Here is a 15,018-nt window from a genome sequence, read left to right as displayed (position 1 = left end):
GGCCTTGGACACTGCCAGGGATCCAGGGGCAGCCCCAGCTGCTCTGGGCACCCTGTGCCAGGGCCTGCCCACCCTGCCAGGGAACAATTCCTTCCCAATATCCCATCCAGCCCTGCCCTCTGGCACTGGGAAGCCATTCCCTGTGTCCTGGCCCTGCAGCCCTTGTCAAGAGTCTCTCTCCATCTTTCCTGCAGCTCCTTCAGGCCCTGGAAGGCCACAGTGAGGTCACCCCAGAACTTCTCCTCTCCAGGCTGAACAATCCCAGCTCTCCCAACCTTTCCTCCCAGCAGAGCTGCTCCATCCCTCTGCTCATCCTGGAGCATCCTCTGGACTCATTCCTGGATCCCAGGCTCACCCAGAGCCAGAACTGGGCACTCAGCACTGCCCCCAGCACTGAAGTGCCTTGTGGGGTTGACATCCCGTATCTTGCACTCTCCCTAGCCCAGCATTGCTGCTGTGCCTGAATCCCTGCACCCTTGTGTCAGACCACTGTTCATCTCCTGCTGCTTTGTGATACAGGGAAGAAGTCCAAGCAGTTCTTCAACTGTTTTTAACCTCCCCCTCCCATTTGGTTTTAAGATTAAATTGAGACAAACTCAGCCCTGTGGCAGCACCCAGCCAGCATTCCAGAGAGCAGGACAGCAGGGAGCTGGCTGAGCTTGAGGGACACTGTCACCAGCCCCTGACACCGTGTCACGGCAGGGCTCCAGCCCTCCTTATTTCACTTTATTTTCCTTTGCAGTGCATTTGGTTTTACACTGTTCTCTGCCTCCAGTGCTTCCCTCCCCTCACAGGCAGCAGAGCTGTGAACAGTGTCCCACCCCTGGGCTTTGAACAATTCCCTTTACAGATCTGGGGTCAATTAGTGCACAATTCATAGCATTACATGAAAAAACCTCAAGCTCTTGACTATCTCTGACAATAACTTCACCACAAAAAGCCATTTTTGCCACTCACATTTGTAACCCTTGGCCTTTATCGTGACAGAACGTTACAAGAATTCACCAGAACTGGTACCAGCAAGGACAGCACGTTGCTAAACCACATTAATAAGCCCAAAACCCATTCCCTCCTCTTTAAATTCACAGATCTGAGCATGGGATAGAGTCAAACATCACACAATGTGCCCCCCGTGCCTCAGGGCTGTGACACTTCAGGGGACGGTGCCACAGTGGGGCATCCAGAGACTGAGGGAGCAGCAAGTCCTCAGGACAGTGCACAGGAGCTCAGAAAGCCATGGCTTCAGAGAGCTCAGAGGATGTGGGGCTTTAGGAAAGAGCAGGTGGGATTCTACTCTGCTCACAGCAAGGGAAAACCAAAAATAAAACCAGCCTTCATTTAAAAAGCCTCCAAAAGCAGAATTCATAAAAAATTAAAAGTATTCAAACGTTTTTACAGAGTAGTTTACTATCTTGACTAAATGGCACCAGATTTCCAGTGGTCATGTGGAAGAAAAATCAGTAGCATTTCAAATGTTGCTTTGTTCTAGAAGCAGTTTCTATCCTGGCATTTGCTGCTAAAAGGTAGAAGTGAACTGAGTATCGAGGAATCTTTCACCTCTACAGCTTCTGATTTGGTTTGCTTCAGGAAGTAGAAAAGATTTTCCATACTCAAGTTATCTACAGATAATGTCTACATATAAAAAAAAGTGTGGCTATGTACAGGTCCTGCACTCACACACCCACTGTACACACACAGCCCGTGCCGGGTCCTGCCCCCGCCCCAGGACCCCCCGCTCCTGCTGGGAGGCTCCGAGGGCTCCCTGGGGACAGCACACAGGCACTGGCTCTTGGTCTGGGCTGAATTGCTGCACTCATGATCTGTGCTTCCACTTCCAGTCGGAGTTGCAATAACTTAGAGGTTGTTGTATAAAAACGATTGCAGAACAGAACTCCCTCTGCCACCCCCGCTCCCGCCCCCTGACATTGGTTTTGCTAACTGATTACAGAAGTCACACTAAATCCCATCAGGAACTGCAAACACACTCTTTTCTCTTAATCAAACACGATCTCCATGGCCAGGTTCTGCATGGAGACATCCTTGGATTTCCTCATCTTCTCGATGGCCCTGTGGAGATCCTGCTGCTGCACGGGCCGGATCTCATCCTCGTCGTGGCTGGGGAAGAGAGGAACAGCCAGGTGAGGGTCCAGGGGCTGTGTGAGGGCTGTGCCAACAGCCAGCAGCCATCCCTGGAAACAGCAGCTCTGACATGGAGCCAGCATCACACTGGAATCCCAGAACCACGGAGGCTGGAAAAGCCCTCCCAGCCCATGGAGTCCAAGCTGTGCCCGATGCCCACCTTGTCCCCAGCCCAGAGCACTGAGTGCCACCTCCAGCCCTTCCTTGGACACCTCCAGGCATGGGCACTCCAAAGCTCCCTGGGCAGCCCCTGCCAAGGCCTGAGCACCCTTTCCATGGGGAAATTCCTGCTGCTGTCCAAGCTGAGCCTCCCCTGGCCCAGCCTGAGGCCGTTTCCCCTTGTCCTGTCCCTGTTCCCTGGCAGCAGAGCCCGACCCCCCCGGCTGCCCCCTCCTGTCAGGGACTTGTGCAGAGCCACAAGGTCCCCCCTGAGCCTCCTTTGCTCCAGGCTCAGCCCCTTTCCCAGCTCCCTCAGCCGCTCCTGGGGCTCCAGACCCTTCCCAGCTCCCTTCCCTGCCCTGGACACGCTCCAGCCCCTCCATACACCCAGGGATGGCTGCAGGCGTGGCAGACACCAGAGGGATATCCCAGCACCGTGTCACCCACACTGCAGCCTGGCACTAAGCAGAGCAGCAGCAGCACTTGCTGGCTCAGGCCACCTCCAGCTTGGGCACCTTGGGACAACCACTCGTATTTTCAGGCCAAAAGGAATGGCAGTAACTGTGAGGGGTTTCTGTGTACAGTGGCAGTGGGGCTCTGTGTGACCCTGTGCCCGTTCCCAGTTCCCCGGGGGCAGCAGCCGCACATACACGTCCTCCTCGCAGGCGTTGTTGACGTACTCCCGCACGCAGAGCAGCGCCGCGTCGCGGCACATCTCCTTCAGGTCGCTGCCCGAGAAGCCGTCGGTCTCCTTGGCCACCTGCAGCAGGTCCACGTGGCTGTCCACCTGGGGAAACCTCGAGGTCAGGCCACGGACACTCCAAAGCCACCGGCTTCGGTCACCACGACAAGCGACAGTCACCTCCACGAGTTTTCACCCGCTCTGAGAGCATCTTCCTTTGGCATTTTTGGGGAGCTGAATTATTCCCTTACTCACACCATTAAAGGAAACTGATGTTTCAGCTCATCAAACTCTGCCATTGGTTCAAAACCCCACCAAAACCCCACCCCAACCCCAGCCATCACACTGGTATATCCTGTACTAACCCCGCTCCCACACGGATCTGCCTGGCAAAAGCTGGGTCCCCGGAATAGTGACCCACTTTCCCAGGAGCCCACACAAGCTGCTCAGAACTCTGTTGTCTGGACACCTGTTCCTGCTATACACAGCCCCAGACTGGGGGATTTAGAGGCAAAATAATGTGTCTAACTCGGTGCACTGGGTCAGGCTGAACCCTTGCTAGCCAAGACCCCACATTCGTTCCATCTCTTTATGGAATTTCTGATTCCCTTCCCACCACGTGCATCAGTATTTCCTTCTCAAAAAGTTAAAGGCAAGCCTGTCCAATGAAAGGATGAAATTCTGGGGTGACTTCTTCCAAGAGGGAAACTATTCCATGGTTTAAGGCAGGCAAGGATAAGGGAGGGCAGGACTCCCCCTGCCATGTGAAGTCTGGGCTTGAGAGATCCAATTCCTCTGCTGTGGGATAACCAATACAGGCTGGTTTTTTTATCTCCCTGAAAAACTTATTTGTGTGGCTGTGGTTCCCTGCTGGTGAGCTGCCATTTTTAGGCCTCTTCAAAAAAATTTAAGTTGGTTTTACTAATAAATAATATTGATTAGGTTGGAGCTCAGCCTAGAGACACTTTGCAACATGAACTTGAAGGCAATTAGTGCTGCCAACTAAATTTGGGAGGAAGTTCTGATGACAGGGATCCCATATCCCACCACAGACACTTCCAGGTGTGCTCACACCTACTCCTTCCCCTCTCCTCTGAAGGAAACTTGAATTATGGATCAAAAGCAGTGCTGTCAAAGGAAGTCATTCCTCCTTTCTTGACTTGTGCTAAGGAAGAGTTAAAGAGCAGCATCTGCTCCCTGCTTCATGAGGGCTTGAAATTTCCTTCCCTGATCTGAACATGATTCACCTCCACCTTTTTTAGAGAGAGAAGTCTCTTCTCAAACAAGCAAATGACTCCAGAGAAATGGAGTCACTGCTCAGAGGGGGTGATTCACCACACAAGCCAAGGCTGCTGCTCTGACGAGGCTCCTGCTTACAAAGGAGCCAACTGCAGGGCTTTCATGTGAGGCCACACCTAAACCCACAAAAGATCCCCAAGTTCTCACCAGAAATGCCCTGGCAGATCATCTCAGCCTCCCTGCAAGGCAGGCAATTCTAAAGCTCACGTTCTGCAAGGCCAGAGCTGCGCTGGGGGCAGCAAGGCAGCCATGAGCCGCTCATGGGGGCTACTCACATTTTCGTTCTTCAGAATCAGCTTCAAGATCGCCTCTCTTTGCTTCAGAGCCTGAAACAGAAGAGACTGAAGTTACCAGAGGACAAAAATAAGCACTTGTGGCATGCCAGGGCTTTGAGTGCCTTCGGTTCAGCCACACGAGCTGCTCCCTCGCCCAGGACACGGGACACACGCTGAGGAAACCTCTCTGGTGGCAAATTCAGTTCCACAGGTGATGCTTGGGAAATTCTGAACCAGAGAAGCCACCCACTGTGCGTGACGAGGTTACTGAAGAAGCAGCTGAGTCCTGAGCAGATCCCTCCTAGGAAGGTCAAACATAGGCAACAAAGGCTGGGGTTTGTGCCTGCCAAGCCTCCCTGAAATCATTAAAAGGGGAAAAATTCCCCCACAGATAATCTGACAGCTGAACAGTTGCTACTCTGTCCCAAACCCCACTTCTTCCATTTCCCTCTGCTTTGCAGGTAATTTTTTATGAGTAATTTGGGGCATTTTCATCTCAAACTCAGTTATAAAATCTGCAAGGCTTTCACTCCTGCCTGTGCCTGTTCCCAATCCACAGCACACCGATTATTCCACCTTCAGCAAGAGCCATGGCCAATCTGGGCTGATCACAAAACATAAAAACAAGAGAGAAGCAGGAAGTTCATGGCAGGGCTGTAGTGGGGTGAGGAAAATCTCTTCCTTAAATGAGACCTCCTGTGGTTACTCTGATCCTGGGAGAGGGAGCCAATCCCTGTGATGTCCCAAGGCACATAACTCATCCTTCTAACAATGGGGCTGGATAGAATGACACAACAAAGAACTCAAATCCACATCCTTGCCCCCCACTAACTCAAGGAATAGCTGGAGACGGAGTGTGTGGAACAGGTATGGAAGCACAGCAGTTCCCAGGTTATAAATGCTGTTTCCAAAGGGATCTACCCCCATGGAGTGAAAGGCAGTTCCAGCAACACAGGCCTGAGAACACAACTCCTCTCTTGCACAATCAATGAGAGTTTTTCTCCTCCACTTTGGTCTCTGAGTTTCAGCAAAAAATGGGTAATAATTTCTGTAGCCACAGGGAATTCCAACAGCCACGGCTGAACCCCCGAGAACAGTGACATCACCAGGTGTTCAAAGGCGACTTAAATTCCTGGAGAAGGATGGCAAGAGCAACATCTGGAGTAAGGACAACCTTGTGACAGCTGCCTAACTGATAAAGAACCTAATAACTGGGGCATAAATCACATGAATGGATCATGGAATGGTTTGGGTCCTTAAAGACCATCTCATTCCAAGCCCATCACAGGCAGAACAAACCTGGGTTTCCACACTGTCTGCTGTGGAAAGGCCTGAGCAGGACACAGTTACCAACAAGCCCTTCCCAGTGTGCAGCATCCAAACAGCTCCATTCCCAAAGGACAAGGGCAGGGCTGGGAAAGTCACGGTGTTGTTTCAGATAAAAGACCCAAGAGATCAAAACTTCACCTTAAAAAGCCGAGTTATGGACGTGCTTCAAAAATCCCTAAAAGCAGCTCAGCAGAATGCAGCATTTCCTGGAAGAAAGCCCCCAGAGCTGTGGATTTCCCTGCTGGGCAGGCAGCACTTACAGGCTGGTTGATGTGGAAGCGGGTGGGCATCCTCCTCATGATGGCAGAGTCCAGGTCCTGGGGCCGGTTGGTGGCTCCCATCACAATCACCTGTGTGACACCAAGGGACACCATTGAAACCAGTGCTGGGAAACGTCCACAGACTGGGAATTTCAACACCAGCCATGGGATCTCCCCCACTTTATCAACAGCATCGACGTTTAAAGAAGTTCCATAAAGGTTTCCTGGCAGTGATCTCAGCAAGGGCAGCTGGAGAGAGCCCTGGTGCCACAAACACCGCCTGGGGGGAGATTTCTACACGAGTCCAACTTCAAAGTTCAAACCCTAAGGAGGAACTTAAAACTTCTGCTTGTGCTGTCACTTTTAGTTCCTGGTGGAATTTGAAAGGAGATGTTTCGGGAAGGTATTTAAAAACGTGGTGGTTTTGTGCTGTGCTGAAAAAAGAATCACAGAAGGTTTGGCTGGGAAAAGACCTTAAAGGCCATCTTGTTCCAAGCCCTCCATGGGCAGGGACACCTTCCAGGAGACCAGCAAGGCAAGGGGTTCACCTGGCAGCTTTCATGTGCACTCATGTCTTTATTGCTTTAAGCATTAAAGAAAGCATTCAGTGACCTACAGGTGCCCTGGGCAGCAGTGGGTTAAAGGTGTCCAAGCCAAGCCCAACACCAGCACAGTGTTTACCTGGCTGGAGCACTCCAGTTCTTAATTCCAGAACAAATTTGCTCCCCATTCACAGCAGCCTGGTTTCCCCATTTGTTACTCTGAGCTGTGTACACGGCAAACACCCGGCCAGGAGAGTGAAGAACGTCAGGGTGATTAATCTGGGCTCCGGGGCTTTCCTGCCTCGCTCCTCCGGCCCTCGGGCCAGGCACAGCAGCTCCAGGAGCGCTGGCCAGCGGGGCTGCCGGCCCGGCAACCCCACCCTGCCACCTAGAGGCACTGCCATTGCTGGCTCGGGGATCATCCACACTTCTCTGGGCGGTATTTTCAGCCAAAAGGCACATTTTTCACCCTCCCGGAGTTCCTGCCAGACTCCGGATCCATCCTCAGCAGGTTTAGCCCACAGCTGATCATGGCCTCCCGGTGGAATCAACACATCCACCTCAACACTTGCAATTTCCTCCAAGCATTTGGGATTCTTGTGTTTCTTACAAAAGCCAAATTCTGCTGAACTTGAGGGACCCCAAATTGTCTTACTGCAGGGAATGAATAATGTCATTTGCTCCAAGGAGTTGTCAGTGTATTGGGAAAAACGGTGCTTGGTAGAGGATACTGGTTTCCAGTGACGGGTTCATACCAGTGGCTCTTTACTAATGGGAAGCTTTAAACCTCCTCAGTTTATATATATTCACTGTCTCACGCTCATTTTTGGGAAAAATCAGCTGAAAAACACCTTTAGCACTAGCTTGGGAGAGGAGGAAAAGCAGATTTTACACAGCAAAAACTACTGGATGTCAGTGCATTGGAAGTTTATGGAAAAATACACAGTAAAAAGGCTGAAAATGTTCAACTTGGAGAATAAACATCCTTTCTAAAGGCTTTAAAAAGATCATCCCAGGTGACAGTTCAGAACCATGCCATGGAGGCTTTTGGCTACATTCAAGTCATTCAGAATTCCAGAATGGTTCGGGATGGAAAGAACCTTAAAGCCCATCCCACCTCATCTAAAAATGCCACTTTGTGATTAAAACCAGAATAAGCACAAAGCCAATCTCGTCAGGAAGAACGGTGATCTGTGGACACACCTCCCCTCATTCCCATCACTGGCAGGTGACGCCCTTTGGCAATCCCTGCTCCACGTGCTCTGCCGCTGCTCCCAGGCGGCTCCCTGCACGGTGTCCCAGCAGAGGGAAGCACATCCCTGCTCCCAGCACCCTGAGCACTCACCTGGCAGTTGTAGTCGGTGTCCAGCCCGTCCCACAGGCTCATGAACTGGGCTTTCATCATGGCTGTGGCCTCGTGGTCGGTGCTGGATCGGTTCCGCAGGAAGGAATCTGTGCCAGAGGAGGGAAGCGGTCACTGCCAGTCCAGTTCCTCATGGCTCACCTGGGCTGCTCTCTTATCTTATAAATGCATTTTCAGTCACCAGTGTCAGCAAACAAAGAGTGCTGCTAAGGGTGAGAGCAGCCAAGTGGAATCGCCCCCATTCCCAAGCCCCCTTTTAAAGGACACTGCACAAGTGTGCCCACCACAGGAGACTGCCCCACGTCTCGTGCTCCAAATTTTCACCTTCCTGGATTCATGGACAGCAGCCTCCCCTCCTACTCTTCAGCCTTATGAAACTACTATTCCAGAGCTCTCCTAAACCCGTATTTTATCTCCCAGGATGTGCCCTGACAGCAGAAGCACTGAAGTGTATTTGCTGCTGGGTTTCCTCGTGAACCAAAAATAAGTAGGAACTCGTTTTACTTGTAAATTCCTCCACTGCCACCAGGAGAAAAGACATTGCTCTTCCTAATGTGCCACCATTACTTTACAGTCCTGTTTCTATAACTTTTCTCCTTTCTCCAATCCTATTTCTCTTACTGAGCCCTCACTCTTTTTAAGGAGATGACAGCGGATCCATACATCACTGAACCTACAGTTAAATGTCACTCTGCTATAGCTACTGATAAAAAAAGAGATTTTTACCTATTTCATCGATAAAAATGATGGATGGCTGGAGCTTTATGGCCAGGGAGAAGACAGCAGCAGCCAGTTTTTGGGATTCTCCATACCATTTATCGGTCAGCGTGGAGGGCTGGAGGTTGATGAACCTACACCCGGCTTCCTTGGCCGTAGCTTTGGCAATCAGGGTTTTTCCACATCCAGGGGGGCCGTAGAGAAGGACTCCTGGAAAATTCACAGTGTTAATGCTCTGGTAGGACAGGCCTGGGGGTGTCCAGGCTCGTGTTTGATCCAGGTCTTAAAAGGTAAGAAACCAAACCAAGGAAACACAGTCCCATCAAACCAGAGGTTTTAAGACAATCCCTATGAAATCACAGCTCAGAATATCCAAAGAGAGGAATGGTGAAGCAGAGAGGAGACATTTGAAAGATGAGTGGTTTATTGTCCCTGCCCATGGCAGGGGGTGGAACATCATCTTTAAGGTCCCTTCCAACCCAAACCATTCCATGATTCCATTTTATTCCATTTTATTCCATTCCCAGGACTAGAAAGGTTACATAAAATTAACCCCTATTCATTTCCTGTCAGCATCTGACAGGCCTTGTTTATAGCTACCCTCAGTCCTTCTAATAAAACTTAGCACAGAGGAGTGAGAAAAAGAAAAATCCAGGCCAAAACAGACCCCACAGACGTTTTAAACAAATTACCCACTATTAAACATGACATCTTGTATTATTTTTAAAGTTGCCACAGTGCAAGAATTGACAGGAGTGTTTTTCTAACAGAGTTGTAAGGAAAACAATTTAAAGAGCAACATTCAGTCAAAAGAGCCCAAAACACGGGGAATTATTAAGGTTTTTCTCTCGGTTTATGTGAGTGATGACCACAAACATCGTTACTCTGAAGCAGTGACTTCCTATTAACACACAGCGCTGCCCGAGCTGGAAAGTCTGCTTTAAAAAGATAAAATAAAAAATCATTTTTTCCTTCAGCTTATTAGATCATGGCATTCATGTAATTTTCCAGACAGCTTCGGTTTGTGACTTACACAGAAAGTAGCCTGGAAAAACTAAACCAGCTACCAAAGTGCTGCATTTTCCATCCCTTGGGACAGAGGACTGAGGTGGTCACAGATCCAGGCAGTCATTAAGAGCTCCAGAAATCAATATTCCAGGGAACAAAGCAGTGAAGATGAACTTGGGTGTTTTGTCCAACATTTTAGGTTTAAATTCTGCTTTTTTTCCTTTTTTTCTTTTTTTTTTTGCAGTAACATACAGCAGACATGGCTGTAAGGAGTTCAGCAGATCCAACTTCTGCTTTCCTGTGGAAAAATTCATCTGCCACCTGCCAGTTTCCTCCCTGCCTCAACACTGTGTAACCCAGCTCCAGAGAGAATCAAGGGATCTCCAGAGGAAAAGTGGGATGTCTGTCTTGTTGAATGATAGGAATTTCTACGAGTGTCAAAGCTGTAGAGCAGAGTTAGAGCTCAACTCTGCCAAAGGACAACATGGGGTGTAAAGAGAATAAAAATGACAATTTAGGCAGTTAAAAATGCAGGATACGTGGATTACAATGGCCTGGAGTGACAGGACAAGGGGAAATGGCTTCATGCTGACAGAGAGGAGGTTTGGATGGGACACTGGGATTGTTCCCTGGGAGGGAGGGCAGGCCCTGGCACAGGGTGCCCAGAGCAGCTGGGGCTGCCCCTGGATCCCTGGCAGTGCCCAAGGCCAGGCTGGACATTGGGGCTTGGAGCAGCCTGGGACAGTGGGAGGTGTCCCTGCCACGGCAGGACTGGAACAGCATCAGCCTTAAGGTCCCTTCCAAGCCAAATGATTCCATGATTCTGTGATTAGTGCACCAAAACGGACCATCAATAACCAAAATCCAGTTACTGCTTCATTACTAAGACGAAACTTCTTCACCAGAGCAGGAGAAGAGGGAAAACCTGAGGGTTTTCCCTGGCAACATCCTAATGGTGCACTTCAGCCTAGCCACCCACTTCCTCTTCCCTTTCTGAGGAACTGCACCTTCTGTTTTTTAAAGAGCAAGGTATAAATCCATCACATTCCCTTCCTACCTTTTGGGGGCTGTAAGAGCCTGGAATTCTCAAACAAGTATTTCTTCTTGATGGGCAAAATGACAGTGTCCTTCAAATCTGTGATAACATCATCTAAGCCTGCAATATCACTCCAGGTGACCTGAAAGGGAAAAACAGTGTTGGCAACAACCAGCACTGATCCTGCCAAGGAAGAACGCCCACCAGCTTCAAAGTAGTGCCTTGAAAATAAAAGGGAAAAGGGGTTAAAAACCTCAGCTCTCAACGATGCAGTTTGAGTTTCCAATCACAGGCATATTTGCTGCGTGTTTCCACAGATGTGTCAATAATGTAACCCAGAGTCCAAGGGAAATTTTCCAGGTCTGAGGAGCAGGAGGAGCAGGGGAGTTGCTTACGTGCATGCTGAGCGGGTCCACCAGGTGGGCAGCAATGCTCATCTCGTACTCAGTCAGCTTGACATTCTTCACTCCTATTTGCTTCATCAGCTTTTCAGCCTGGGGGAAACCACACACCAAGAAAACCAAGGGAAAGAAATGGAATGCTGCACTCAAAAATCAGCTTTTTTAAAGAACTGCTATTTGTGGTTTGAAAAGCTTCTCCCTAAGAGGTTAAATCTTGTTCTAAGCAGAAGGTTCTGCTGTTTCCTAATGACTTTGTTGTCACTTGAGTGAAACCAAGTCAGATGTCTCAGTTCCCACCAAACAAGTGTTGGGGCCCTCACGTGCCCAAATCCACAACTCCTGTTATGACCTAAGAACCAGCCAAAACAAACCTTAAAACACAGAGTGTGGCCCCCAAGTCTCCACAGCACTGGGAGAGATTCCTGTATTTTCACATGAATCCAGGAGAGATGAATGTCTTTTTAAACTCTCAGAAGCCAGTCAATTTCTAATATGTATTTGGTGGGTTTTCCCTAATTTACAAGGAAAACTCATCCACTGTGTCAACACACTTCCACATTTCAGTTTCTACTCAAACTTGTGGTAAATCCAGCGAGGCTTTGGGACAGTGCAGCCTCTTAGGTAACAGCTGGCACTGGCACCCATTGGGAAAGCTGGCTTTCAACTAAAAAGGTCATTACAGAAGGAAAACCACCCAACACAGATTTAGGTTGCTCAAAACCTGTGAAATTCTTGTCAGTCAGAAACCAAACAAAAAAAGCTGCCACATTTCCAAAGCAAACCTTTAACTTTTGGTTCTGGACTCCTCTAAAGCTTTTCCAGGGCACAAATCGTTCTAGTTCAAGATAAGGAACGAGACTTTTCACTTTTTCCCTCCCCTTTCCAGGGCATTCTGACTGCTGATGGAGGTCTCTGCCACTAAGTTGCCAGAAATGCAGAGCTTTTAAGTTCAGAATTAAGTTCTCTCTGCTCAAGGTTTTCAACCAAGAGACTGATGATTTAAGGCCACTGCTGCTCAGCAAAGTTGTCAGAAGCAGAAACGGCACCAGGCCCACAGACTGGGTGAAAATCAGAGCCAACAGCAGCCTCCAGACCAAGTTTTGCCACAACTTCAAGCTAGAAATTGTCATTTGTTATAAAATTGACATTTGTTACAAATTGTAATTTGTTATAAAACACAAGCCCTGAAAGGACCAACAGCCTAAGCCCTGACACTGACTAAAAAACTTCAGCTTCCCATCAGCCCACTCCTCCATCCCCCTGGAAACACCGCAGAATGGACTCCTACCTGCTTCTGAGCTTCCACTTTCTGCTTCCTGGTGGGGTCAATGGCATCCACCATCCATTTGATGGTGAAATAGGTCACGGCCCCGAAGATGGTCAGCCGGAAGATCAACCCCACCACCTCGTTCCGGCTCAGGGGCCGCGAGAACGCCTCAGCGTGGACCATCCTCCTTCCCAGCTCTGAGGGGCACAAGGGAAGCACAGGGAGGCACAGAAAGGAGAAAAATCAGAGCTGAGAAAACATCTGCCTGGTGTTTAAATGTTGTTTGGTAAAAGCTGCTTCCCAAGGACTTCGGACAAGGGCATGGAGTGGCAGGACACAGGGAATGGCTTCCCAGTGCCAGAGGGGGCAGGATTAGATTGGGTGTTATGAAGGAATTGTTCCCTGGCAGGGTGGGCAGGCCCTGGCACAGGGTGCCCAGAGCAGCTGGGGCTGCCCCTGGATCCCTGGCAGTGTCCAAGGCCAGGCTGGAGTACCCTGGGATAGTGGAAGGTGTCCCTGCCCTGGCAGCGGGGCGAACTTTAAGGTCCCTTCCAACCCAAACCATCCTGGGATTCTGTGTTCACAGCGGGCACGAAGGTGACATTCCCGTTAAGAGTGACATTTTGGGACTGCTGCTGACCCAGGAATGCTGAATCCTGGAGGCAGGGAACTCCATTCTTTAACCAGCGAGGTCTTTTCCCTAAGAGGAAGTTTACAGGAAAGGCACCCGACTGCCACATTAAGGAGCAATCAACAACTTGCATTTGATTAAAACGAGGTTAAGAGCTGGAGCCTGCACCTGGGCAGGATGTACGGGGAGTTATTAATATCCCTGGAAACCTGAAAATGCTGGATGTGGCACGCAGCTATCCAGGGAAAAGCCTGACTGCTGCATGAGCCAAGCCCAGAGAGCACAGCACCCTCAATCTTGGGAACAAAAGGCACAGAGGAAAGAACTTTCCTAAGACACTGGACAAATGACTGGTAAAATCAGGGTCCACTTCCTCCTCAGCTGGCAGGGGGGATCTGCTTGAGAATCCCCAAATGACTCCTTGTGCACTGCCCCATTTTCCTGCTGCAAGGGCAAAACCAGCAGCAATTCCTTTGGCAGCTCCCCACACACACTGGCCACTCTCCAAACCAAGCTGGCAGCCAGGGCAGCCCCGGAGCACCCACAGCCAAATTCTCCCTGCATCCCCCTCCCCAGGGCAGCCCCGGAGCACCCACAGCCAAATTATCCCTGAATTGCCCCTTCCTGTGTTATGTTCAACTCAAGGCCCTGCCACACCACTGATTCTGGAATGTGGAACCCCGCTGAGGCTGGGATCAGGAGAAGCAGCACTTCACGCTGACCAACAGCCATCAACACCTCTCTGCTGTATCCCAGTTCGGAGCACTGAAACCACTGGGTCTGGAGGGCTTTTAACTCTTTGTTCCCTGCTTAGGCAGGTAAAAATCCAGTTTGTCACTGTGTCCATCTGCCTGGAAACCAAATTACATTTGCCTGCTTAGGCATCTAAGCAAGTACTCCAGAGCTGGAGGATTCCGTGTGTTCTCGTCAGCCTGACTTATTGAAATAAAAGGGCTCTGTAGTCACTGAAAACCTCCCCAAAAACCCAGCGCAGAAACCTCCTTCTTATGCAACCCATGCCCTGAGCGCCAACCGCAAGGAAAAGCTTGAACAAGAGAGAAATTGAAGCGTAACCTCATTGAGCAGTCCCTGATAACACACAAACGCTAAATCCAGTAGGAACTCAGCGTTTCTTTTCCCTGAGGCGAGGACACCTCACTCCCGGCCCGCTGCGGCTCCGCTCTGCCCGTACAGGCGCAAAAGGGAAACCAAAAGCGGCAGCGGCGCCGCTTTCTGTTCCGCTCCGAGAGAAACTGAGGCACTGCCGGGAAACCCTGGCCTGCCCCGGGCCCGGGGAGCCCCGCAGGGCCCGCCCCAGCGCGGGGATCCCCGCCGGTGCCGGGCAGGCCCGTCGCGGCTGCCCCGGACAGAGCCGGGCCGGGCCGGGCCGCGCCGCCCGTGACCTTCCCGCCGCCCGGCAGGTGCGGCGCGCCGGGGCCGCCCTGCCGCTGTCCCGCCGGGTCACTCACCGTGCGGCGGCTCTCCGGGACGCGGGGCGGGGCGGGACGAGCAGCAGGAGGAGGAGGAGGAAGGAGAGGAGGAGAAAAAGAAGGAGGAGAAGGAAGAAGCGGAGGAAAAGCCGGCGGCAGCACGGAGGGCCCGGCAGCGGCGCGTCCGGCGCTTCCTCCGTCCGTGCGGCGCCCGCTGCCCCGCCCGAAGGTTCCGGCCGGCGGCGCCCCGCGCGGAGGTTCCGCCCACCGGATAGTGGGCAGCGCCAGCCTGGAAAGGGCTGGGATGAGCCGGGATCGGCCGGAACGAGCGTCAGCGGCGCGGCACGGCACGGCACGGCACGGCACGGCGCGGCGCGGCACGGCACGGCACGGCACGGCACGGCACGGCACGGCACGGCACGGCATTGCACGGCCTCACCGGCACACGCCGCGAGCACGGGCTCCCGCTTACAGCGTGTA

General features: G+C 51.2%; 1 protein-coding gene across 1 annotated transcript; it reads right to left on the bottom strand.

Moving 5' to 3' along the window:
- Positions 1 to 939: 939 nt before the first annotated feature.
- Positions 940 to 14,752, bottom strand: ATAD1 (ATPase family AAA domain containing 1). The gene is made up of 10 exons (XM_082285801.1): positions 14,578 to 14,752; positions 12,499 to 12,674; positions 11,205 to 11,303; positions 10,831 to 10,951; positions 8,775 to 8,975; positions 8,031 to 8,137; positions 6,144 to 6,233; positions 4,555 to 4,605; positions 2,949 to 3,085; positions 940 to 2,115 (listed from the first exon to the last, which is right to left on the bottom strand). Exons 2-10 carry the CDS (start codon positions 12,658 to 12,660, stop codon positions 1,995 to 1,997), a joined length of 1,089 nt encoding a protein of 362 aa, XP_082141927.1. The 5' UTR covers positions 12,661 to 12,674; positions 14,578 to 14,752; the 3' UTR covers positions 940 to 1,994.
- Between the last annotated feature and the right edge of the window lie 266 nt (positions 14,753 to 15,018).

This window comes from Coloeus monedula (assembly GCF_965178545.1).
Source record: "Coloeus monedula genome assembly, chromosome: 8".
NCBI lineage: Eukaryota > Metazoa > Chordata > Aves > Passeriformes > Corvidae > Coloeus > Coloeus monedula.
This window is presented reverse-complemented; position numbering and strand designations above follow the sequence as displayed.

Excerpts from the sequence above, each read along its gene's own strand:
- ATAD1 (XM_082285801.1), bottom strand. The coding sequence starts at position 12,660 with ATGGTCCACGCTGAGGCGTTCTCGCGGCCCCTGAGCCGGAACGAGGTG. Across the intron at positions 8,976-10,830 it reads GCTCTTACAGCCCCCAAAAG|GAGTCCTTCTCTACGGCCCC; the intron begins GTAGGAAGGGAA and ends TGAATTTTCCAG. Across the intron at positions 6,234-8,030 it reads ACACCGACTACAACTGCCAG|GTGATTGTGATGGGAGCCAC; the intron begins GTGAGTGCTCAG and ends GGTGTCACACAG.